At 43.8% G+C, this 24,519-nt stretch overlaps 2 protein-coding genes across 3 annotated transcripts; both read right to left on the reverse strand.

Annotated features, from left to right (window-relative positions):
• Positions 1 to 158: 158 nt before the first annotated feature.
• Positions 159 to 19,426, reverse strand: SNAPC4 (small nuclear RNA activating complex, polypeptide 4, 190kDa). 2 transcript variants are annotated; one of them, XM_010570788.1, is made up of 23 exons: positions 19,384 to 19,426; positions 18,342 to 18,383; positions 17,119 to 17,277; positions 16,483 to 16,608; positions 15,456 to 15,534; positions 14,762 to 14,843; positions 13,799 to 13,903; positions 13,124 to 13,196; positions 12,647 to 12,811; positions 12,264 to 12,411; positions 11,152 to 11,258; positions 10,771 to 10,865; positions 9,946 to 10,040; positions 9,230 to 9,315; positions 8,117 to 8,509; positions 6,965 to 7,054; positions 6,499 to 6,742; positions 6,323 to 6,393; positions 5,917 to 6,015; positions 5,649 to 5,676; positions 2,884 to 4,994; positions 1,388 to 1,518; positions 353 to 441 (listed from the first exon to the last, which is right to left on the reverse strand). In XM_010570788.1, the coding sequence occupies exons 2-22, from the start codon at positions 18,342 to 18,344 to the stop codon at positions 1,399 to 1,401; spliced, it is 4,479 nt and encodes a 1,492-aa protein (XP_010569090.1). In that variant the 5' UTR covers positions 18,345 to 18,383; positions 19,384 to 19,426; the 3' UTR covers positions 353 to 441; positions 1,388 to 1,398. The 2 variants fall into 2 exon arrangements, with proteins under 2 accessions (XP_010569091.1, XP_010569090.1); XM_010570789.1 differs by lacking the exons at positions 15,456 to 15,534; positions 16,483 to 16,608; positions 17,119 to 17,277; positions 18,342 to 18,383; positions 19,384 to 19,426 and adding an exon at positions 14,504 to 14,634 and having other exon boundaries at positions 159 to 441; positions 1,403 to 1,518; positions 5,905 to 6,015.
• Positions 18,338 to 24,299, reverse strand: SDCCAG3 (serologically defined colon cancer antigen 3). Its single transcript, XM_010570786.1, has 8 exons — positions 24,193 to 24,299; positions 23,822 to 24,097; positions 23,192 to 23,265; positions 22,309 to 22,420; positions 21,645 to 21,707; positions 20,797 to 20,936; positions 20,030 to 20,395; positions 18,338 to 18,382 (listed from the first exon to the last, which is right to left on the reverse strand). The coding sequence occupies exons 1-7, from the start codon at positions 24,292 to 24,294 to the stop codon at positions 20,302 to 20,304; spliced, it is 861 nt and encodes a 286-aa protein (XP_010569088.1). The 5' UTR covers positions 24,295 to 24,299; the 3' UTR covers positions 18,338 to 18,382; positions 20,030 to 20,301.
• Positions 24,300 to 24,519: the final 220 nt, after the last annotated feature.

Consider the following 24,519-nt stretch of genomic DNA (forward strand, 5'->3'; position numbering starts at 1 on the left):
AGCAGTAGTCAGTCAGTTAGCTATCAAGCAAAACCACTGTCACAGCACTAAAAAGAAATAACACCCAATGAACAACATATTCTGAACATGGATAAACATTCACATAAATAGGGGCTACCACAAAAAGGAAATAAATAACCATCATTGCTGGTTTCCCCAGATCTCCAGCAATCTCCCCTGACCCCCAGCATCTATGGCAGGTGCTAGTCTGAAAGAGAACAGAATTGGTCTACGCCTGAAAGACTTCCCTCCAGTCATTTTGTTTCATTTTTTGCAACTTGTCTAAAGATGCAGACTTTGTTAGGTGATGGGAAAACCAGTCCAGCCATTTTCCTCTCCCCCAGGTCCGTCTAGTCAGTTTGTTGGAAGTGTTAAAAGTGAATAGTGCAAAGAGTATCTCCTACTGCCACGCAGGAAGGCAGACCCACAGTCAAGTGACTCCTGTAACAAAGCACAAACAACTCCTATTAGTCACAGCATTTTTATAGAGAAGCTGCCCTTTTGGAGTTTCTAAAACCAATTTTAAAGAAGAAACCCGAACAGTCTCATCTAACAACTATGTGAATCAAACACCGTTCGTGTTCATTCGGTCTATTGCACCAAAAGCCTCCACAGATATTAAGCCATCACACACTTGTACCCTACAGAAGCTGTCCTGTTAATACATGTAGAGAAATGAAGCCATATGGGATGGGGGGGCAGGGGGAAGTTGTTCAGAGATGAAGTGTTGAAGACAAACTCCATTGAAGTACCCGCTAGTCTTAAGCCCCAGGTTCCCACTAGCTTTTAATACTATTCTTCACTTCAAGACTCACAAGCCAGGCTACAGAGGGCAAACTACACAAAGAGCTGATGCTACCTGCCCAGGATCTAGAGGATTGCTTGACAACCCTGAGCAAGGACATCTTACCACCAGCCTGCTCAAACTTGCAGCAGGGATTTACTTCAGCTTCTGCTGCAAGTGCTTAGCACTCACACACACAAACCCTCTCTTCAGCAGTAGCTGCCCAGGCTTTCCTGGCCCACCAATTATGAACCTCTACTAGTCTCATTTTAGCAGACAAGCCTGTAGAGTGCTACCAACTAGGTATAATGCTAGTAGGCAGTAGCATGGACTAAAAGGCTGCCAAATGTTTGAACTTCATGACTTTTGTATATAATTTTATCACACAGACATCAACTTTCCCTCCCCCGAATGTCAAAGTATTAGCCTTAGTCTATGATTAATGGGTGATTATAGAACTCTGTGTCCTATGGGAACAAAAGTTGAGATAATTTCAGTCCTTTTCTAGGGTCACGATTCATTGTCTAAGCTGTACCACAGACAAATGCGTTTCAGGTTCTCTTCTCAGGCAAGAAATACAAGATCCACTGAGTAGCTACTAACACATTTCCTTCTCACATCCTCCTCCTTTTCCTGAAGCGGGCACTTCTCCTGATTTGAGGAGCACTGGCATCAGCCACATCAGTGCAGGAGCCCGAAACAGACTGTGCAGCATTCTCTTCAGCTCCCATGCCCTGCAACATAAGCAGAAGAGACTTATCAACACCATGTGAGCTAGCATAATTGCAAAAGAACCCCTTCAGCCATCTTTTTATTTTAGGGAGCTCACAAAGATTTCCAAAACAATCTTCCATTTATTTTCAAAATTAAGCATGGGACAACAACATTCTATTACCAAGGTCACAGCAGGCACAAAACATCCCAAAGTTTTCAGAGCGAAACCTTCAGCCAACACTAGCATTTCTTCCTGCTTCTGCTACCGCTACCAAACTGGAGCAGTTCCTGCTGCAGTTTCTGTCTGGGCACAACCGTTTGTTACAAAGGTTGCGGGCACAACCATTCATTAGAGAGGCTGCATGCCTGCCACAAGTGATGCTTTAGCTTTCACTGCTGGAGCCAGACAGTGCCCCAGACAACACAGGTCAACACAAGCTTTTGATTTCTCATAAAACATACCCCTACCACAAACTTTTCACTGAAAAGCACCAGGAAAACAACTTGGCTATAGCATTAATAAAAGGAGTGGGAGGGAGCCTGGTGGAAGATGACACAGGACAGAGAGGTTGGCAGTAAGGCTAGCAGGCAGTGAAGAATTGCTGGTGACTTTTGGACCAACTGCTTGCAGTTCAAACTACACTGAATTTGGCCTAGACCCAAAAGTCAGAGCCAGAACAGATAACTGCTGGCTTTTACTATGGGAAAGCTCTGATCTTCAGGCAGCTTTGCAATCTTTCTGTAGAAACAGCCATTTACCTTGTTTATTTATCTTCATTAGTGTTTTGTTTGTTTATTTTGGAGCCACAATGAATTGAAATGCAAGTCTGAGCTACACAGCTTCCTGGCATGTTCTGTAAGAAACAGTGCTGGGCAGTAATGGATTTAGCTCAAAAATCAGACACTGATTTAGGTTGACATTATGGTCTACATCGATCCATATACTCTAATAATCTCTAGTCATATAAAACAATTCAGGACGAAGACTTCAAACGGCAATAGCAGCAAACGTACACAATCCCCCTGATATTACTGGGGTTTAAAGGACACATACAATGAAAAACAAGGGCCTGATTTAAAAAATACAGGAGTCAGTGCAGCAGATTATAAACCGTAAGAGGAAAGGAGCTTTGATACCCACTTCTGGGAACTATCACGTCAAGTTTAATGTGCTACAAAAACCATGGGACTTTTACTCTTGTGAAGACTAAGGGCTCCCAGCTGAGCTAGAGAGCTTTTCCTTTTATCAGCTGCAAAACTATGCTTCTTCAAAAGGACCAAATTTCTGCTACACGTAAGAACAGTGGGGGTTTCACCCTGGACTCCAGTGCAATATTTAGCTGGCAGTAACTTTCTGCTTTTAGTCCCTGGCACCTCTGTTTTACCTGATTTAGTAAATCAGCATCTTTATCTCCAGGCTCATCACCAACTGTCCAATCCAACCGTACACCTGTTAATTCATTCTCACAACTCTCTTTGTCAGACACTTCCTTCTCACTCTGCCACTCCTCTTCGTCGCTCTCTTCATATTGCTTTCTGCTGGCTGACAGAGTTGTTGTCACTTTTGGAGGAGGCAGAGTTGCTAGTACAGCTGGGAGTGTAAAGGCTGCTAGGAATCTGGCTTTCAGTAGGAGGTAAGCAGGGTTATCGCCGAGTTTCTGCTGCACCAGTTCTTTGATAGCATGCAAATCAACCCCAGCGCCCTCATCCTGACCAGCATCAGAAGCCAGAAGACATGCCGCTTGCTCTTCTAGAGCTGCTTTCTGCAGAAGTAGCTTTGACAGGGTTTTCAAGTTGCACAGAAAAGGTGGCAAATAAGGCAACTTGGTTTGCAGTGATGGTACCTGGACACCTTGTTTCCCATTCAGCCACTCCTTCACTAGCCCCTCATCTTCAAGGGATATCAGGCTAAAGTCAAGTAGATTCTTTTCTGCACTGGAAGTTGTTGGCTGGGGTGGACTGTCAGCGGGCTGCATAGTCGGAGGTTTGGAGGCAATAGGTCTATTTTTCGATGCTTGTGCAGCAAAGCAATCAGAGTTCCTTGGGACATTGTTATGGGGAACTGGATCTCCTGGCTGTAGCACAATCCCTTTTGTGATGATACTTGGATTGGAAGATGATCCGTTTGTTGTAATAGAGTCATGGCTCTTTCCCAAGCTAGTGAGACTTGACACGGATTGGGAATCAGACCCTTGAGTGCTTGCAGGTAGCTGTGTTTGGGGCAGCAGCACAGCATGCAGGGTTGGTGCATCAGGGGGAAGAACAGTCTGAGCTGCAGAGGAGTCAGAAGCCTTGGAGAAGCCATCTGAACATGCAGATGCTGCAGAAGAAACGCTGGATGTGGTGCATCCAGGACTCGCTGAGGTCATAGGTTGAAGAATTGTGGAATGGTTAGCTGTCTTTCCCAAAGGTACTCCTTCTGCTAACTGGGCACTTGGTGCTTTTGTCTCTGCACTGCTGGGGTGAGGCGTATTTGCTCCAGCTGGTACAGGAGGCACTCCTAAGCTAGAGACATTGCCATTGGAAGTCACAGTTGTCTGACATTGACTTCTCACAGCAGCAGCTGGCAGTCCTTGGGGAACACCCACCACAGTTTGTACAGCAGTGGGGAGCAAAGCCTGTGGCGTTACGACCCACGTGAAAGGCAGTATGCTGTTGGGAATCAAATGCGAACCAGTTTGTGGCGTTACAAGAGCAGGCAATAGATTGACTGGCCTCTGTTGTGGCCCATTACTATTTAGCTCACAGGTAACTGGTGCAGAAAGAGACAATTTGTTGGTGCCAGACTCAATGCCAACAGGCACCACTGTAATCTGATGTGGCACAAAAGCTTGGTTTTGCAACACTACTGAAGCTGAGCTACCAGCTAGGACCTGACCATTGCACCCTCCCTGATTTGGGGCTTTCTCTGCTGCAGCTGGATTCATGCCTGGAAAAACCCCTCCTTCAAGGCTACTTTCCAAAGCTTGCTCTTTTAGTTCCTTATTGGATTGTAGTTCCGTCCCTTGTGAGGAAACGGGGCTTTCCCCAGTTCCTGGCACTGATGAAGAATGGTTTTCAAGCACAATAGCGGTAGAAGTTGAACCTGGAACAGAACTAAATGCTGGCAATGGAGCTGGTGCACACTGTACTTGGCTATTTGTACAACTAACTGCTGCAGGTTTGCTCCCTGCTTGTGCAGAAGGAATGATTTGCTGTGGTGTGTGCTGGATTATCAGAGGCCCTGAAACCACCATCTGTGGGGTAACAAATACTGTCCTCTGCATAGCTTTCTTAGCCCGGGATTCTCTTAGCCGCTTCTCTCTCAGTAATTCTGAGACAGTTTTAGGCTTCTGTCTTTGCACTTGGGCTGGAAGACCTCCCTGCATGGCAGGAGCACTGCTCTCAAAGACAGCAGCAGCAGTGTCCCTTGCTTTTAAGGCAACAGGTCTCTTGACAGCATTCCTTGGTATGCCCCTTCGGGAGTTCCTCTGAGTACAAGATTGTGATGAATTGCCTATAGAGGAGGGGAAATAAAGTAAAAAAAAAAAAAAAAAAAATTAGAAAGATTGAACAGTATTTTCAAAAGCCATTCCTTAACTATTAAGCATCAAGCACCCTGCACTGGAAGTAGCAAAATTCCTGTTTGTGAGAGTTCCTACAACACCATAGTCTTGATTTAATCAAGCCCCGTCCCGATGTCTGCCAGAGAACTCTGATGCAGCAAGCTTACCACTTGTTCAGTGATGATGTAATTTTCCCCAGAAATCACAGATGGGCTAGGAATGTACCTTAACACTGCACACAAGGAATTGTACATAGGCACTTTGCATCAGCCAGGATGACAACAACAAACGGGTTTTGGTTGGTGCCAGCATGTTCACTACAGCCTACAGCCAGCACCTTGCTGGAGAAAAGCGTAACAGCAATAGTCTACAGAACTGGTGGCCCAGTGCCACTGGTCCCCCAGCCTTTCAGTATTTTTTCGAGTCCTTACCAAAGGGTAACATATTTAGCCAATAACTGAAAGATCCAAGAGCTAGCAAAAATGAGCATGACAATGTAGTTTTGTTCCAAAAGTTCTCCTTCAGTTAAATTGGTCATTAATGTAACGGTGATGAATTAAGTGAAAGTTCTTGTACATCATAAAAATAAATGTTCTGGTAGGTACCTGAAGAAGTCTCCATATTTTGGGAAGCCTGCCAAAAAAATTATATTAAATTATACTTCTGAGATATCTAAAGATCATTAAAACAGCACAGATGTCAATCAAACCCATATCTGCCAACATCCTATATATTTTATTATGCTTCTGAACCAAAACAAATTGGTAACACACACACACACACAAACAGCAGCACTGGCCACACACAATGAAAAATCTCTACTTTAGTCAAGACTTCAGTGGGAAAAGCTTAGAAACAGACCATGTGCAATACCTGCTGAGGCCTTCTTGCATTAGCTCTAAGAAGCTCTGACTGCCTTAGCCTTCTCTCGCGTATAATCTTCATACAGCCATTGGTATCAATCTGAAAGAGCTGCAAGATGAGAATTAAAGTTTGATTGAGAACAAAAATGTTCTGGTAGGGCCACTGACTGAATTGGAGAGGCTTCACATGCAAGATTCTGGTGACATTTTTACACTTACAGAAAAAGTCCTGACAGTATTAGATTTTGGATGCAGGATTTATTTAAGAAACATCATATGCAAGCCATGAGGTCAGATTAGTCCAGCAATTAGATGATTTGTTTAAGAAACAAAGACTAACCGTTTATTTAAGCACCAAATACAGAAATAAAGATTACCACTGTCTGAAAGTGGATAATTTAAGACAGTAAACCTACCTGAATGAAAAGCGTGAACAGGGGAGTGCTCACGAGACTGACCGACTTAATCTTCTCTTGAATAGAATCAGCTAGAAAAAAGTCCAACATCAAAATCAGCTGGGTGTTCACTTACAAAATGTCAGAAAGTAGGGACAAAAAGTAGGAGAGTACTACCCCTGATGGGTCACCACTACCTTTTGTCTGATAAAAAGCCATCCTCCCGGTTTGCAAGGTGCAAGGCAGTAGCACATTGCCCACCCAGGGTGTTACTGCCATTAGAAGCTTTCTGTCAAGGTTCATTCTTCTCAAACGCTCTCTCTCTTGACGGTAACTTTTCTCTGTGATGTTCTGCAGCCCCTGAAGCTTCTGCCCAACAGATGTACTAACTCCAGATGTTTTTGTTAAAACAGCGGCAGAAGGTTTTAGTATCTTTGATTGCTGTGCATGAACAAATACATAGAGTTCCAATTAGGAAGGTTCTACCAAAATTAGTCCCAGGACAAACTATTCATGGGGCAGTTATGAAAAAAAAATTATGAGCCTTTCCTCTTGTGACTACAGTGCAAGAAGGTATGTGATTCTATCAAAAGACATTTCCCACTAAATACGGCCTGGCAGTGCTCACATCACAAGAGCAGACAAGACAGAAGAGGCACTTACAAGTTTCCTCTGAAAGCATGTGTTATTTCTTAATACTCTTCTCACATTCTCCAGGGTAACCCGTAGCACTTGCTTTCCACATCTGGAAGCCTTAATATGAAAGCATACAAAAAAATATGAAAGGGAAAGTATCTCTCAGAAAATTACTTGCACTGACTATACACAGAAGGTACAAAAGTTTTCAATATTCCTGCTGTTGAAAGTATCTTATTAAATGAAATCAGCCCCTAAGTGCAGACATTTACCTTATCTTTTAAACCTTGTGCATTGTCACAATACCAAATATCTACTTTGTAAAAGCCTTTGTGTGAGGTAGCTACAAAAAGCCACACTGAGGGTCAGAATTTATTGAATGATTCTCTTTATATTTTTTGGCTTAACAGTACAAAGGAATGTACAGGAAGAGGTTTGGAAATGCCACTGACTCTCCTCTAAACTTCTGCTAGTAAAATAATGCTGTATGAGTAATCAAAATTAAGACTGATTATGCCAGATAAGCACTTACAACCCTTGCATACCATAACCCCCATGAACACACCTCTTCTGTAACCAACAAACTTGTCATTGGTGCAATTGGCCCCACAGTTTAGGGCACATGTGCAATTCTTAACACAAAAGTCAGAACAATTTTGCTTACGTGAACTTAAATAGCGATTTAGATATTTAATGTTTTGCTAAGGAGTATCTTTCTGCAAAAATGTGCTAGGAGGGTTTGTACTGTTTCAGTACCTTATCTGGGGTGAAAATCCAGTTCAGAATCAGATACAGAGGTATAAGTAACTTAATTCTTCCAAATTCTAAGCCAATATGCCCTAGTCACCAGGGTAGAGAGACGCCACAATTCACTGGACAATTCTGCTTTATGAGATCTAAAAAAAGTTTTGTTTCTGTGAAACTACATGTAGGAAGGAACACAGCTATTTTCTAGGTAATGCATGGGGAGGCAGTGCTAGAAATTTCTGTTTAATCCCACAGCTCAGTTTCCAACAGCACCCCCCAATGGCATAGTGAGAAAGCAGCCAACAGAGGCGCAAAAAAGATTTTGCCATCTACTCATCACATACTCTCTTTACTACAGCAACTGCACTTCCCAGTCACTTCTGATCTAAGCACCAATCCCATCAAGAACAGACTGAGAATCCCAGGATTCACCTTGTTCATTACTTCTGCTGGATTCTTCACAATGGTGTCCGTTGAATGTGGACGTGCAATGCCCCTTAGGAGGGTGTTCAACTCTGACGATTTATCAGCAACTCTGTCCTCGGCTCCATCACACGTTGCACTTGGAACTTCACTGCTACCGGTCTTTGCATCAGCACTCACAGGACAGAAAAGGGATGGAGTTTGGTATCTTCCTTTGTTTGACTCCTGTGTATTTGTCCGTGTTGGTATCCACAAATCAATACTGGGAAATGCACACTCCTCCTTGCTTGTCGTCTCCTCCTCTGAACTGTCTGCTAAGTCCAGTTCTATGTCTTCACTGCTACTCTCTGAAGAGCTGGAACTCTCTTGCACGTGTCGGCGTTTTGTTGGCCTAGATCTTTTCTTCTCAGTCAAAAAAAGCACAGACAAATTTTAGCCAGCGCTCAGCCTTGACTTGCAAATCTCTCAAAACCACTAAGTTAAAAAGTTTCATGGGGCAGTGTCCTACCAGTAAGGTCTGGCTTCCAATGGATAGATCTGCTTTACTTCTGCTAAGATTAACTAAATCCAGTACAACTGACCATTGTCTTTGGACCCAGCTTTTTTACTGGTTTAGATTCCTGTATGCAAAGAAAAAGCTACAGATAGGGGCTTGTGTTAAGAACTGGTCCACACAGAAGTACAAACTAACTACAGTTGCCCCACCTTGACACATTCAGGTTTCCATGAATCCTTCCCTAGGGCAGGTGCTTTGCCAATGGAAACAAGACTGTACCTTTAACACGGTCTTAAGCAGCCAGAATGTCTGGAGTGCCTGGTACCAAAACTGGCAACTCATGAGGTATGTACATGAAAAATTAGGTATATTCAATCCTTACAGGCACTTCAAGGTAATAAAGAAAATTCTGGGTAATACACGAATATATAGCAAATTAACTTCAGACCTTCAGAACAAAGGCTACTTTAACACATGAAAAATTAGACCATGAACATCCACGACAAAATCTTGCTTTTGTGAAATCAATGTCAATTTTTGTATTGATTTCACAGGTTTTTGCTTTTAGTTTAGAGAATCTTAATTAAAGAGATGGGACAGTGACACAGCAGAATTTTGTACAATACCTTGGACCCAATCATGAGTTTCCACTTGCTTAGACATTGGGAGCCAGTTCGATGTGGCAATTCAGAAGCTATTTTACTCCAGTGACCTAAAAAGGATGCAGAGTAGAGCATACCTGTTAATGCAACAAACTGAGTGACAGGCCTTTTCAATGCAGAATGTTATACACATATTATATGTTTCCTTGTATGAGACAGAGTAACTATATGAATGGATCTCAAAACCTTAATACTCATTAGAGTTCTTCGATCAGACTTTGCACTCCTATACACTCAGCTCAAGTTAGAAACTACCATAAATGAATCAGTGATTAAAACCCTAGCAGAACTACATACTCCCTTGCAGCAGTAAAAGAGCACTTAGAAGAAAGCTTAAACCGAATGCTGAGAAGCTTCTATTTGTTAAGGAAACTTTTCTTAGAGAAAATAAGAGACCTCTTTCACAGGCTGTTTAGAGGGGAACTCACCCCTCTAAACTGTCACAGCTCTGACACCTTGCTAACACAGCTATAGAACTCTTTATTATGCAATCCCTCAATAACCGAATTTCCAGGAACAGACCACACCATATAAGGAAGGTTGCAATCATCAGTACAAAGCAGAGCCTGCTAGTATCAGCTCTGGGGCTTAAAATAAAAGAGGAGAAAACTTAAATGATAAATTCCTTAGCAATATTTACTTCTCTAAGTTTCTAAAGATTAAGCCACAGAAACACTTACCCAGGCCATGCTTTTGAACCAGTTCAATTAGCTGCTCCTCTTCCTTTAAACTCCACTTGCCTTTCTTTACATCACAGTGCAATGCCTTTAAGTACCTTCAAAATGAAAACATTAAAGTAAGGAACATTCAATTCTGCTTGTACAGTTCTGATCATCACCACACACTCTTGAGGCTGAACAAATCCAGCATTCCTTATCAATCTTTCCTGTTTGTAAAAGGTCCCATCCCTACTCCCTTAATACAGCACAGCTACAGTCACTTTGCTCTCAAAAATATCAGGCCACATGATTAAGAATTACAACAAGCGGCTGTAAAACAGGTCACTGAAATTAGGACATACCGTACTCTGCATCTCCTGAAGTTGAGTCTGAGGCTGAAAATTGCTCACCACCTCATTGGTGTTCAGTTACAGGAAGTCACTAACTAGATTATTTTCACAGATGCACAGACAATACATGGATGACAACCTTCCCTCCCAACATGCGCTCGTTCATCTTCAATGACCCCTTTGCTTTATTTTGAACAACATCTCTCCCAACTTCTGCTAACCCACAGACAAGTAAACTGAAGGAGTAGCACGCCACAGGCAACAATGGTCTGTTCTCTCTGTTAAACTCAATTTCAACTTTTTGACTTCTGTAACTACAAATGCAGGGTTATGTGGAGATAATGTTAGCGACTATATATAGACCATAATCACTTTTTACAAAACAGTCCTTAAGGTGACACTGATTTAAGCAAATCAAACATATCTGTAAAATAAGTTGCATCTTGGCTCTGTGTAATGAACTTGAAATCACAGTTGCTACATTCAGCATACTTACCGATCTCTGCACTGAGCATCGCTCCTCCCTGGCACTTCTGTCCGAATTTTATACCAGTCACGCTCTCCATACTTCTTAACTGCAGCCAACAGCATCTATGTTAATCAGACAAATCAAGAGTTGAAATCCTCATCAGTAATAATCTTAACAGACCTGAGACAGAAGCAGACATATTTGTTTCCACTGTGTTGTAAATCCCTGGGCAAAAGCATTTAGGAGCTTCTAAGCCCTCTTGACTTGTAAACTGGCCACCTTGATCCGTTTTACATTCCTTTGTGCCACTGTTACAGCTCAGATGTATATAGCCATGCAGTATCTCAACAGTCTAACCTTCCCACTTTTTGCACCCTGCAATTCTAGGCATCAGAGAACAGGGCTTACAGCATCTTCCTCTGGTGTCCAGGGTCCTTTCTTCAAACTGGGGTCCACGCTCTTTGTCCATCGGTAAATCAGCTGAGCAGAATCTCTTCCTTCCATGTAATAAGCAACTAGAAATGCAAAGGTGTATTTTAAAGTCAGTTGCAAACAGCATTTCTTCCTTTACTTACATTGTAACTGAGATATTTCCAAACAGTGGATCACCGTAAGCAGCATTTAAATCTCAGCTTAAATACTTAAACAATGGTACACAACAAGAATTGAAAAAGAGCATGGCATACACAAAATGTTACTATTTGTAATGGCATTATCCATACGAGACACTTAATGACCCAACAATCCATCCTGCAACAACAGAGAACTAGCAAAGGTTTCAGCTCCAATACACATCTGACAGGTTCAACATACCACATGTTATACGCACAGGCTTGGATTTAGGACCCCAGATACTTGGTTACTATTCTCATACTGCCTCCCACACTTCTGAGGAATAGAGACAGCAGTACTGACGCCCTAGAAAAGGCGGCCCTAGAAAAGTGGTCACAGCACTGAAAACTGCGAAAACAGCTGGCCATGAATGAATACTGGCTTTCTAGGGAAGAACCCTGATGATGTTTTTATAAGAAACAAAGCTCACACAACCATCGGTACTTATTAATAACTCTCAGCCAGTTTCAACCAAATTTCAAAGATGTATAAAGGTTCCAAGAGCTACTAAGCTCTTGCTGATACAATGAAACTTCCAGGTAGTTACAGGAAAGACATATATTACTGCTCCCACCAAATAGAAAGAGAGGGAAAACAACGATCCTCTTTCATTCAGTTCGCCAACAAGGCATTTTTAGAAACAGGTACATCTGTTGTTTAAGATGAGCCACAGCACTGTTGTGCCCTGTCTAGATCACAGGCTAGAAAGGTAAGGTGAAAACATAGAACTGTGACTATCCTGGAAATGAAAACATTCATAGAAAATAAAACTTCATTAATTCCTTGAATTGGAGCAGGCTGGGTGGGTACTCTAGTATGCAGAAACATTAACAGACATAAGCCTGGGAAAATGAAAAAAATAACGATTATGGGTGAATGGAAGACATTTTGACTTGTAGGTCACTTACTTTTCTTGTATGGGATATGACTTCCTACTCTCATCTCCTGAACAAGATCTAAAAGCATCTGATCTTCAGCTTTGGTCCATTCTTTCCTTTTCAAATCTTTGTTATAGACTTGATACTTCTGCAAGCACTGGAAAGGTGTCCTGTTTGTCTTAATACAATGAAAACAGAGCTACTCAGAAAACTGGATATTTATAAGTATAAAAAGCAAGAGGGCAAGGCTGAAGTACCAAACTTTTTTGGTACTGTTCTTGAACACTTCTCAGAAAAGCATTAATTAACAATGAATTAACATTAATGTCATTTTCCAAAAAGTGACATGAGGCACAGTTAAGTCAGAATTAACTGACTTTTCACCTCTTGTTTCTGATCTCAGAAGACCTTACCCCCAACTCCTGGGCTATAGTCTGCCAGTCCAGATAACCATGTTTAGCAGCTATCTTCTTTAGCCTCTCTATTTCCTCCTCAGTCCATTCCTTTTTGTTGATGCTTGGATGCTCCCAATTTTGCCAAAACTTCCTCAGTTCTTCTGCGCTACGTTGTCCATCAAACTAAAAGAAACATCAAAAATCTTTTTTGTCTTGTAGCTGGGACTGAACACCTGGACAGACAGGAACACCAATACAAGGAATATATTTTGCTTTCCAGGTATGTCTTAGTGCTAAGTCTTCCAGAATTAAATAATCAAATTTAACCAATAACATCAAATTTTCAGTACTTCTGTGCTTGCGAAGTTACGATCACAGTCAACTTCAAGAAATTCACGATGGGAACAGTGGATGCAAACTAGACCAGGTCAGGTAATTCTCAAGAGAAGAGACACAGATATGTGAAGTAATAAAACAGCTGATCTCCCAACTTACATGGATGTTTGAAATTTTCTCCCAGTCATGCTCATCAAATCTGTTTCCCAACAAGTCACTTTCTGGGAGTTGGCTAAAGCAGATGGTACAAAGAGAAAGAACCCCATTAAATGGTTAATTACACAGTCACTTTGTCTTCCTGATATTCCTTCATCTTGTTCCTCCCACCTGTTACTGACTTCCACAAGAACTGAACACTTACTACCTAAAAGCATCAGGCTCTTTAACATAGTAACTTTGCCCAAACCAACGTTTCTCCTTGAAAAAGAGTTCCCTACAAGATGATGTTGGTTTAGCAGGAGAAACCATTAATGCAGTATCAAAATACATTGCTCTAGACACCCTAATGAGCAAAAGCTCAAAACACTAAAAATTTCAGACCACTCTGTTTCTTTGTTGCTAAATCAAGAACTATTTAAAACAGCACCTCTATATTGGGTATAGATACTACATTTGTGTATCAAGATCCAAAACACAATTCTTAGTAAACAACTGTGGAGATGAGAGCTCTGCAGAGTTTGAACAGCACTTAATTTTTTGCAAGCCAACACAAATAAAGATTTCTCCAAATGTCACATCCATAAGTGCTCAAGGAAGGAGGGAAATTCCAAGAAGAGGTAAACTCCAAGAATAGACTTTCATTTTCACCAAGAACATAAAAAGAAGACTTCTCACTTAATTGCCTCTATTTCTCGCTCCACTTCTTTGATTTGCTTTTCCAAGATCTGTTTCTCCATTTCAGTCTTGACTTTCTCCAGTTTCTGATTCCAATAACTCATCCTGTTCAAAAAAAATTTTATCATTACTTACTATGACTAGATGTGAATGAGGTCAACGGCATCAGAAGACATATGGCAAAGATGGTTTCCCTGTCAGTATCATTCTTTCCTTCAAGTTTATTTCCACAGTACACAAAACTGTTGTTCTTCTATGTTTTCCCACATGACACACTCATTGTCCGATTTTTGCCCCCCAAATGCAAATCATTGACCCAGAACAGGTCTCAGATTAATCACTTCGGTATTTACAGAGAGAACTGATGGTTGCTGCAACAGCAACAAAGACCATACCAGCTCCAGGCACAGAAATCTCTCGCTGGATATACCATTATGACTTGCTACATATCACAATTTCAGCTTCAAGCCCTGTAGACTATTTTAAGTTATACCATTGTGTCAATGGGAAGAAATAGATAGCTATAAAATGCCACAATACAAAACAAAACCTCTCCACCTGCCACATACCCAATCAAGCGTTTAGAACCCAACCCAAATGCTGTAACTCTTGCTTATGGTCGGAGCACTGCAGTCCAAGGCCCTTCGGTACAACGTGCACACACAGATAATATAGGTGTCAACAAAGAACAAAAGATGCTGCTACCTACAACAGTGTCATCCTCTGCACTGGTGCCCACAGGACAGGGGAGTTTGAGGATCACTGCTGTAAATTCACAGAGCCACTATCCCAGGACCGACAGTGACAGTCAAAGTATCTCTGCTCTGTTTTGTAACCTTACCGAACTGCAAACAGTTAACACGAGAACTCGCTGAAGGACGGTAGAATCTCCACATATATCCTGTCCTTCCTTCATATATAATGTTCTCATCAGGAGAAAGACGACTTTTGCACAGTACTTACTTCAGTAGCTTTGGCTGAAGCAGGCGCTGCAAGCGGTCACTTACTACCGATTTCTGCAATAATGTCTTCTCTCTGCTTTTCCCTAGACAAAACAAGGTAATCGAGCATTCAGACACTGGTGCAAAACCACTGCCAAGAAAAAGAGAGATCCACTGCTTTCAATATCACTCTTAAAGTACCCCCCAAGTCTTCATAATAGTTCATCTTCATTAGCTACACAATTTTGTTGGGCAAAGCGGCTACCAGAGGCTAGGTAAATTGACTGTATTCTCCACCACAATGATTGATGTCATGTCTGACCTGGGCAAGTCACAGCCTCTTGCTCAGTTTTAGTTCCAAAGAGATCTCAATAAAGATCATCACCCAGGTGTTTGTAACTATCTAGAGCTGTCAAGTGTCCCTTGAACTTCTCTCATCTGAGCACTACCTTTGCATGATCTCATTCAGTTTTGGAGCGCTCACAGGAGTTGTTATATGACACATCAAAACAAATGCAAATGAAAGAAGCAAGTCATTAATCACTTGATGAAACAATTTACAGAGCATCCCGTTTACTTAACTACTTTTTTTTGTAGAGTCAAGTATGAAATACCAGAAATGTTGATGTTTAATTGCAAATGGGGGGAACTAACAATATGAATATATACATTTGTTATAGCTCTTATAGAACACTGAAGAGCACATAGTTACTTACACTTTGTTGACAGCAGTTGTTCAAAGGATTTTATGCCCTGAGCTGCTTTTTCCTTGGCATCTTCATTGGAAGGCGGGCCCTAATGAAGATTAGAAGGGTTAGATACATTGGAAGAGTCAGATACACAGAAAAATTGCCTTTTCTTCTTAGAACTCTAGCATGAACTGCTAAAAAAAGACCGGTAACTCAAACTTGTGCAAATTGTCACATTCAAACTGCTAAGTTACCTTTATTAGCACTAGCTCACAGATACATCAGAAGATGTAAGAAAACAAATACAAATAGAGATACTTCAGGCAAATAAGTTTGTCCACGGTTACACAGCGCATTCTCAGCTCAGCGCCAGGCCTGCTCACATTAGCTGACAGTTGCTTAAAGAACCATTTTGAACATGGGGACACGTATTATGCACGTTTATACCTACTTAAGATGTACTACCAATTTGGGTAGGATTTAATAGAAAAATTACCAGAAATTGTTTGAATATTATATTAATATATGTATGGTGACAGTTGACAGCTACAACAAAATGTCAAGATATTTTGCTCACTACCCTTTAAAAACACATGAAAAAAGTCATGACACTTGCCTCAGAAAACTCCTGTTTCAAAGACAATAAGATTTCAACGAGTACTTTAAACAACAGCATGGAATTGCATCATGGAGATGAAAACAAACAATCAAAATTAAGTTAAAACCAAGAATGTTCAAGTGCCCCATAGCTGGAATTGCGTTGTGGAGATGAAGACAAACAATCGAAATTAAGTTAAAACCAAGAATGTTCAAGTGCCCCATGGCTGGAATGCCACTCCTCAGAACTCACTTTCAGACATCAGTCAGACATGGGTTGAACAAACATTTCCAAAAGAGGGTAAGTAAGCAACATGTGAGGGGAAAAAAAAGGTTTCAAACTGAGGAGTGACATTCACAGTTACAGGGTTGAAATGTAACACAGTTTTAACATAGTTACAATTTAAATCTATCATTGAAAGACATATCAGTAGGTAACCTAGTTACATTTACTTACAATTCCTGTTGTTTTATCCTTGAAGTATGGCTTCATAAAATGACCCAAAAATACATTCGCTGGTAGATTTCTACCATCTCCTGCCTTTGCTATTTTTGGACCACCAAGCTCGCACATGATTTCCTTCTGCAATACAAGAATTAATTAAATGGTATCAGTGTCTCCTTCAAATTCCTAATTTCAGAGGGCAGCAGCTGAGCCACCACAAACACCCCAGGCAGGGTTCAAATTTGCAGCAACAGACTGTAAATCAGTGTACATGTTAAAGACAGGATTTGTAACTTCCTAAGTTTGTACAGGACGCTGCAGATGATTAAAAAAACCTAACTTGCTACTACAAGCTAAAATATAAGATATAAAGTACCCTAGTGATAGCATTTTTGGTGATAAGAAAGCATGGAACCATCATTGGTTTGAACTGCCATGAAGAAAATGAACCTGGTTCCTGGCCAAGCAAGCTAAGCACTGCACCAGCATATGAATAAGGGACTATGACTACTGCAGCTGATTCCCCTAGTACCTGTGCTGGATTAGGAATGTCCTAGAAAGTTTTACTGGGCTTGATGGGCAGGGGAAGATGGCAAATGGCAATTCAGAAAAGCACAGGAATGAACATTTTACTCCTGTTTCACTCACCTGCTGTTCTTTGTTTTGTGCAATGAGAAGCTCGACTTCCTCAATCTTTTCCTGGATAACTTCCTGGTACACATGGTTCATCTGGAGACATGTTTCTGGATCCTGTGGCAGACTACTTTCAATATCATCATCGCTACTGTCATCTTCTCTTTCCATTTCCTTGAAGCAAACAAGGCATTTGGGGCGGGGAGGGGGAGAAGAGAGAAAAATGCTTACTTTAAAAGGACATATGTAACATAATTATTTTTGTAACTCAATACTTCTATTATCTTACAAAACTGATTTTCAAAAGATTTGGAGGCACATAACAGCATGTCTCTCCCTGGCAGTTGTTTTGAATGCTCCCAGAGGCAGAATTACTAGCCTTGCCTAGCTCCCCTTCACCCTGTTCATTAGTTCAGCCTAATCCTATTTGATAGAACCAAAGTCCGACTCCAAACCCTGCCAACACTTGGTCTTGTGCCATCAACTGCAAAACTGTAAGTAAACTGCAAAATAGTAGTACTTTACACTGGAGCTATCTTACCTGCTAAATCTGTACTTCAGAACCACCCCTTCAAATTTCCACCTCATTTCTGCTTCTACTGAAGCAATTCTTCCCTTATGTGATTTACTACCACATGCTTCAAACACAAAGCAGCGCTCTGACTGTTTCATGAAGGTGCTCTGTACCTGGGTCCAACCTGCACCAGCAGATCTGTCTTCACAAGCTGGCTTCTCCTTCCCTGTGCTATACGGCTGTTAAGACATTTCTCTGCTAAATGTTTTCTATATGAAGGCTGAAAAAATACTATGTTTAAAACAACACCAAATACTAAAAAGTCTTAGAAGTAATTTTCCCCTCATGTACGAATCCAGTATTCTTCAGGTACAGAGAAGTAAAAGATTTCTTGATCACAAGCTGATGATTTCTTTCCCATGTGCAATTGCTCTGCGACCTCCCCAGAAGCTGGTGTGTTTCCAGTGACAGAGATCAGCAAGCACTAGAGCAGTGAGGCCTCTGATCCCTGTCATTTGTTTTCACATGAAGAAGTCTTTCTATTACACATGAATAACAAAGTCCCGGGCAGGAATAACTAAACTTCCAGGTCTATTATTAATCCTTCCCGAGCCTCAGAGTCAAGCCAGCTGCCTAGATTTCCCCAGAACACAGTGAAATTTCCCTTCCTCCTGGTGCCTTCAATAGACAGATGGAAAGATATGCTTAAAGAGAAAATGGTTACCATTTCAGGATGAGAATCCAAGTCATCATCTTCATCATCATCTGTCAGACAACAAAAATACAAAAATGCTGATTGCAGCGAGATAAAAAAAAGCTTCAAAACAAAAGACTTTTCCATTAAAGCATACAGAATAAAGCACCACATAGTATCTGACATGACCATTAGAGTTTTTGAATACTGCCAACATTGTCAAATAAAAATGATATTTAGTTATACTCCACAGATGCACTTTATTGTTCTAGAGTAGGAAAAAAGAGCAGCTCCTGATAACTACCGCAACAATCAAGCTGCATCTTGGTCCTATACATCATGGCAAATTACAGGCTCCAGTGTGCAGCCAAGTGAACATTCCAACCCAATAGAACCCATACACTTTGAAATTACCTCACAGCCCTTCCACACTCTTCAGCAATATTTGGTTTTGCATTCAGCGTGGCTACAGACTTCTGGCATACCTTATTCAGACTTGTGTGATCAAAACACAGGTGGATGAAGCGACTGTGACAGCCACCATAGGTATAGATACACAAACTATTACCACCCCCTCTCTGCTTTGAAAAAAAATCAATTTTAGGAGGCACAAGGCAGGCTGCCAAATGGAGCGGCTCACACAGGAGAGTTTGTGTTGTCCATTCACACGGTGTGGAAGCGGCTGTGGTTTAACTATCGGCAATACTTGGTGTGCTGTTACCTTTCATGAATCAGCGCGTTACCACCCTCCCCGACTAGAAACCTCCATCAGAAGGTGTGATGGCGCTCTCAACCTTCCCCGCTAGTTTCATCACGAAAATATGCAAAACACCGGTACAAGAGGCTTCTCCCGCAAGGACGCTTGCTAAGGAAAGCCTCGAGGAGACACCTCGCCTCAAGTCCTCCAAAATTCGCTCCCAGCACCCTCTGGGCGCAGCGCTCGGCAGAAACGGTGGGGTTAATATAAAAACCCCACGCGAGCCTCTCTCCCGACACGCATCTCAAGAGCCAGAGCAGTAACTTAATGCAGAAGCACCGGGGGAGGTCGGAGAGGGCCGAACCCGCGCCCCGCCGTACCGGAGCTGAGGCTGGAATCGGACACGGCCACCTCGATGCCGGCCCCGCCGGGCTCCAGGCTCCGCTCCAGCTCCTCGATCTCCCGCCGGATCTTCTCCCGTTTCGCGTTCAGGTCGAGGGCCCCGGGGGACAGCGCGGCCTCAGCGCCGGAGGGGCGGCGAGCCCCGGCCGGGCCCGGCCAGCGGGACATGGCTGCGGCGCCGCTGCCGCCTCCCCGGCCTGGGCCGCACGGCCTTGCCGCGGGGCCCGCCCCCTCTCCCTCCGCCCAATCACGGCTGGGCACCTCGGTCAGCTGACCCCCTCCGCACGTGACAACCTCCCCGCCAATCGAGAGCGCCGCCGATGCCGCGGCGGGGCGGGACTGACGCACGTGGTCGGCGACAGGGCGCTGCCGGGTCCCGGCTCCCCTCCCCTGTACCGCACACCGGATGTGCCGCCGCCTCCGCGGCCTTTAATAGCTCCGCAAAACCCGTTACACAGCGGCCGGGACGAGGGTTACAGACCGCCTGAGAGGGCCGAGCCCCGCCGCAACCTCGGGGACTCGACGCCCTGCGCAAACCGCCCACCGCCAGCCCTTTTCCCTCCGCCATGACGGGGAGAGAACGGCAAGGGGAGTCCCGGCCAAAACGCGGGGTGCTCACGGGGTCACGGCCAAAACGTGGGGTGCTCACGGGAGCGCGGGGTACGAGGGGAGGCAGGGCCGTGGTCCCGGCCTAGCAGGAAAAGGGGTGTAATCTTGTCCCTTCGGGTTTTAGCGACCCGGGGCGGCCACAGCCACGCGGCAGGTAGAGATGGGAAAGCCGGTTCTGCAGCGGCGCTAACAGCTTCACACATCGTAGCGAGGTTGAGTATCAGAAATTAACTTTGAAGAAATGGTTTCCGCATGAAAGCAAAGTTCTCAGTTTTGTTTGAGTCACTGTCCGTCTTCTGACACTTCAGAAATTCTGTCTATTGATTTAAGGAGATCAGCGACGAGCTGCAGCGATTCTGCTCCGGAGACCAGCTGCCTGGAACGTGGGAGAGAGACAGCATTAGACTGAGGAGGAGAGGATGAAGTAGCCAGGCAGCATTTTGGTGGTGTTTACCCGTGCAATGTGATTTTTCAAGAAGCAGTTTATCTGGACTTACACTTCTTGAAGTGAAGTGTAAGAGACATAGAGATCCTAAGTATAATGGCTTTACATTAAGTAAAAAAATAGGACTTACACATTCTAGTTATTTTTATTACCTAAACCTGGAGGAAAACATGTTGCAGGTAAGTAAGAACATGGACTAGCTGATCTGGCATACAGAATACAAGAACCCGAGTTTCAATCCTAAAAAACCCACTGGGGACACGTAGTTGTGACCTCAGTACTTAGACAAGCCTCAGGGGTAGCGTTAGGAGAGTCGTCTTAAAACAACTCACTTGATCGAAGACCGGGAGTTTGTTATAACCGTGAGAAGGTTCTGTAAGGCAAGGTCTGCGTTTTGTTTCACCACAGCCAGACTCGCCGACTGGCCCGACCTCAAGGCTTCATTCTCTGTCTTGTAATTCTTCAGCTGAACCTAGGGAGGAAACAAACACTTTATATGAAAACAACTACAAAACTCTGCTAGATACTTTACAACTAAAGCAACTAATGAACACATTCATACAGCAGTTTATTAGCTACAGCAGCTAATGAATAGATCCTGTAACCAGACTGCCTAGAGAGAATGTCTTCCCTGCTCTGGAGAGCAGTCTCTGACAGAAAACTACAACTTAGAAGCCTTTATTAAAACTGAAAACGTACACAGCATTTTCACGTCTGCTTGTTTCACAGAACCAATCCAGTGTTGTAACAGTGGCGTGCCCCAGCTCCGACAGCGGTGATGGAAGCTGTTACCCGACGTGGATGCTATCATCTAACTACGCAGGCCCTGCTGAGCTGTCTCTAATATCTGTCAAGCTTCTCTCCCTTCTCTGCCAGGCACTTTCCTACAGCTAAACACCCATTTGCCCTGTTGCCTTACAGCATTCACAGGTCCCCAAAAATCAAACACATCACACGAAACTTCAGCAAAATAGTAACTGAAGTGCCACACGTCACAGAGATGAAGTTAACAGTCTGCGTAGGGCTGAAATGTTCTAGTCTAGAACATCTTCTCTGGCATTCACTAGGAAAAATGAGGCATAGTTAAGATTTTTCAATATCTTTTTTATAGGCTCAATTTCAAGATGTATGCTTTCAGCCCCAGGACATTCAGCAAGGCCTTAAGAATACTGCTTCCTACCTGAAGTAGCGCATTTTCCTGTTTCAGTTTTGTAGCATTGTTTTCTGCTTTAACAGCCCGTTTCTGAAATAGAATAAAGATTATTTATACCATAGCAGTGCTTAAGACAGAGCAGGCTGTTTGACCTACGTAGGAATACACGATTCCAGCACATAACTTTAAAGTGATGTGCTTTGCGTTATACCACCTTGTGTTCTGAATGCTTTACGAGATGGGGATAGTGCCCCCAGTCATGTCTGATCAGCTGTCTCCTCTCCTCCCCATTTTTCCTTTCTGATATCTTCAAGTGCCATCCATCACTTCTGGACATATATATTTTTTTTCTTGGACAAGAGGAAAAGGTACTCAGTATAAATAAGCAAGCGGGAAAAACAGCTCTTAGTTCATATAGGAGGTGTTTTCAGAAGGCTGCAAAAAAGCAATTGAAGGTGTGATGAATCCGAAAATGGTATTTCTGCAAAGACCTCCCTTATTCTAGGTAGTGAAAGGAGTTCTGGACTGGGACTTGTTATAAGGGGAAAGTCTGAACCCATGCCAGAGCTGTTTAGTGCTCACACTGGTGAAGCAATCACTTCAGCTTCCCTCACTCTCCCGCGGGAGGAAGGAAGAGGAATGGAACTACACCAGCTGCGAGCAAGCTTCTGCTACTGTGACCAATGCTTACAGTCATCAGCTGGAGATTCTGTTCCACGTGCTGCACCATTGCTTCCAAATCTTGCGCCTCTTTTTCTTCTTTAATTTTGTTCTCCTCAAGCTTCTTTTCAAGCTTCCTCATCCTTAAAAAACAAGAGACAATGTACAGTAAGCACTTGTAACATTAAATACTTCAGTAAGAAAATTCTAGGGAAGAAACTCATTCTTTCATGTTATAAGAAAAATGAAGTCTTCCCGCAAAACTACACTTCTAGGCTGTGGTTCAGGGGATTTCTTTGCTCAACATCCATTAGCATTAACGGGAACTATACAGCTGAATGCAGAAAGGCCATGCAGAAAACACAGTTGTTCACAATCAGTCTAGATAAGGGTAATTCTGAAACAGTTACCTCATCACCATAGAAGTACCAGCTGCCTCACTGTGAGGAGCAGCAGAGTGCAGAGGATTCAGATGGGAACTTAAGAAATTGCCACCCTAGATAAGTCACCGGGTTGCTTAACCTAAGGAAATTCAAGTCTCCCAATATCAAGTTGCTCACCAGCAAAAATAAAAATGCTTCTCTTGCTTCAAAGGAGAGAGATTAAGATTCATTATTTTGTTAATCTAAAGCTTTATGAAATGCATCCTGTCAAGCCCTACCCTCATTTTCACTAAGCACCTAAACTGCATGAAGCGTAAGCCACACAAACACACTCATCAGATGCCAGCTTGCTACTTACTTTCCAAGCCTTTTTCAATAAGAAAACCAGGTTTGTTAAAGCTTTTTAATAAATAGCATAGATTTCAACTACATTTTTCTTCTTTAAAGACGTTGACTGTTTCCAGTGAGCACCTCTTCTAAGACAACTCCTTGCTTATGTGGTTACTTTCCCCCATATTGTGGCTTACGCACTTGTCTGCTTGGGTTTCAGAGAAAATCTGAAGCTTATTGATCTTGCTTCTCAAACTGGCATTCTCTTCTTTCAGCTAAAAAATAAAGATTCTCATTAGAAATGAGGGTGTGGTTTCACAACACTACTAGCACTCCAAGACAAGTACCAGAAGAAACATTCAGCTTTAACTCTAGTGCTGGAAAGTCTTGCACTTTCTATTATATTCAAGCTTACTTTCACACCTGATTTTCCCCTCTCGAAACCACTTAGCTTCACTAACCCTCTGGGGCACAGAAACGTGGCACTGAAACAGCCACCGCAGAGCGACTCATTGAATGCTGTTAATTCTAAATTAATATGACTTCAAGAGGAAGAGCATGAGCAAGTCACCTGGGTCACACCAAAAGCAGCGGGACAGACAAGGTGCTAGATCTGACTTATGCTGCAGAGCAGTTTTCCAGACCTACTTCTCTCCCTCAGGCTGCCACGTATTGCGCAGCCCTTGCTGACAGCACGCTTTGACACCAAGTTTCTCTAAGAACCTGATACCCGAGCTCGGAGCTACTTGACAGAAGACGGAGCTCGCAGGCAGCGTTTGTGTCTGCGTTTCTCTCTGAGAAAGGAGCCGGGAGGTTGGCCGAGGTGCTTACCTCCTCGTAGCTGGGCTGCCGAAGGGAGTGAAAGCCCGGCCCCGGGGGGGCTCCGAGGCAGGCCATGCTCGGGTCCTCGCTGCCTGCCAGCCCCGCGCCCTCACAGAAGAAGGAGCCGGCGGAGGGCGAGGTGGGGCCCGCGACGGCGAGGTGGGCCTGCTCCACGACCAAGGGCTGGTAGCTCCCGCTCCATTCCTCCTCCTCGTCCTCCGCCTCTCCGGGCGGCGCCGGATCCGGGAATAAGAGGGGGCCGAGGCTCGGGCCGGGCCGCGCCGCCTGCGGAGGGGAGAGCAGCGCAGAGGGGCTGAGGTGGGCGCGGGACGGGCGCCTCAGCGCGGCGGGGCCCGGCCGCGCCTCCGCCCGGGCCCTACCTGGTGAGCACCGCCCGCCTCCCCGCAGCTCCGCGCCTTGCTGCGGACGAACTCGCGGAAGGAGAAGGGGTTGGGCTCGGCCGGACCCGGACCCGCCGCCATGGCCGCCCCACCTCCGCCCTCTCCGCTACCCGGGCGACCACCGACCGCGGGGCGGGGCCTCGCCTCAGAGCGCGTCCCGCCTCCCTTCAGAACGGACCAATTAGCGAGCGGTCACCGCAACCTCACCCAACCGCGGCCTCTCCCGGGTCCCGCCTCCTCGACCCCTTTCCCCGCCCATCCATTCCCCGGGAATCACCGCGGCTGCGCAGTGCCGCCTGCCCCGCA

The sequence above is a fragment of the Haliaeetus leucocephalus genome, unplaced genomic scaffold (genome assembly GCF_000737465.1).
Source record: "Haliaeetus leucocephalus isolate CR32 unplaced genomic scaffold, Haliaeetus_leucocephalus-4.0 Scaffold306, whole genome shotgun sequence".
Lineage (NCBI taxonomy): Eukaryota > Metazoa > Chordata > Aves > Accipitriformes > Accipitridae > Haliaeetus > Haliaeetus leucocephalus.

What these genes read in the sequence shown, in the direction of transcription:
- SNAPC4 (XM_010570788.1), bottom strand. An exon ending in CGAGAAATAGAGGCAATTAA is followed by an intron (nt 13,197 to 13,798) that starts GTGAGAAGTCTT and finishes CATCTGCTTTAG; the next exon opens with CCAACTCCCAGAAAGTGACT. An exon ending in TGTTCACGCTTTTCATTCAG is followed by an intron (nt 6,016 to 6,322) that starts GTAGGTTTACTG and finishes CTCATCTTGCAG; the next exon opens with CTCTTTCAGATTGATACCAA.
- SDCCAG3 (XM_010570786.1), bottom strand. Translation starts at nt 24,294, where the DNA reads ATGGCGGCGGGTCCGGGTCCGGCCGAGCCCAACCCCTTCTCCTTCCGC. An exon ending in TCTGAAACCCAAGCAGACAA is followed by an intron (nt 22,421 to 23,191) that starts GTGCGTAAGCCA and finishes TTGTTTTTTAAG; the next exon opens with GATGAGGAAGCTTGAAAAGA. An exon ending in AGAATCTCCAGCTGATGACT is followed by an intron (nt 21,708 to 22,308) that starts GTAAGCATTGGT and finishes ATTCTATTTCAG; the next exon opens with AAACGGGCTGTTAAAGCAGA.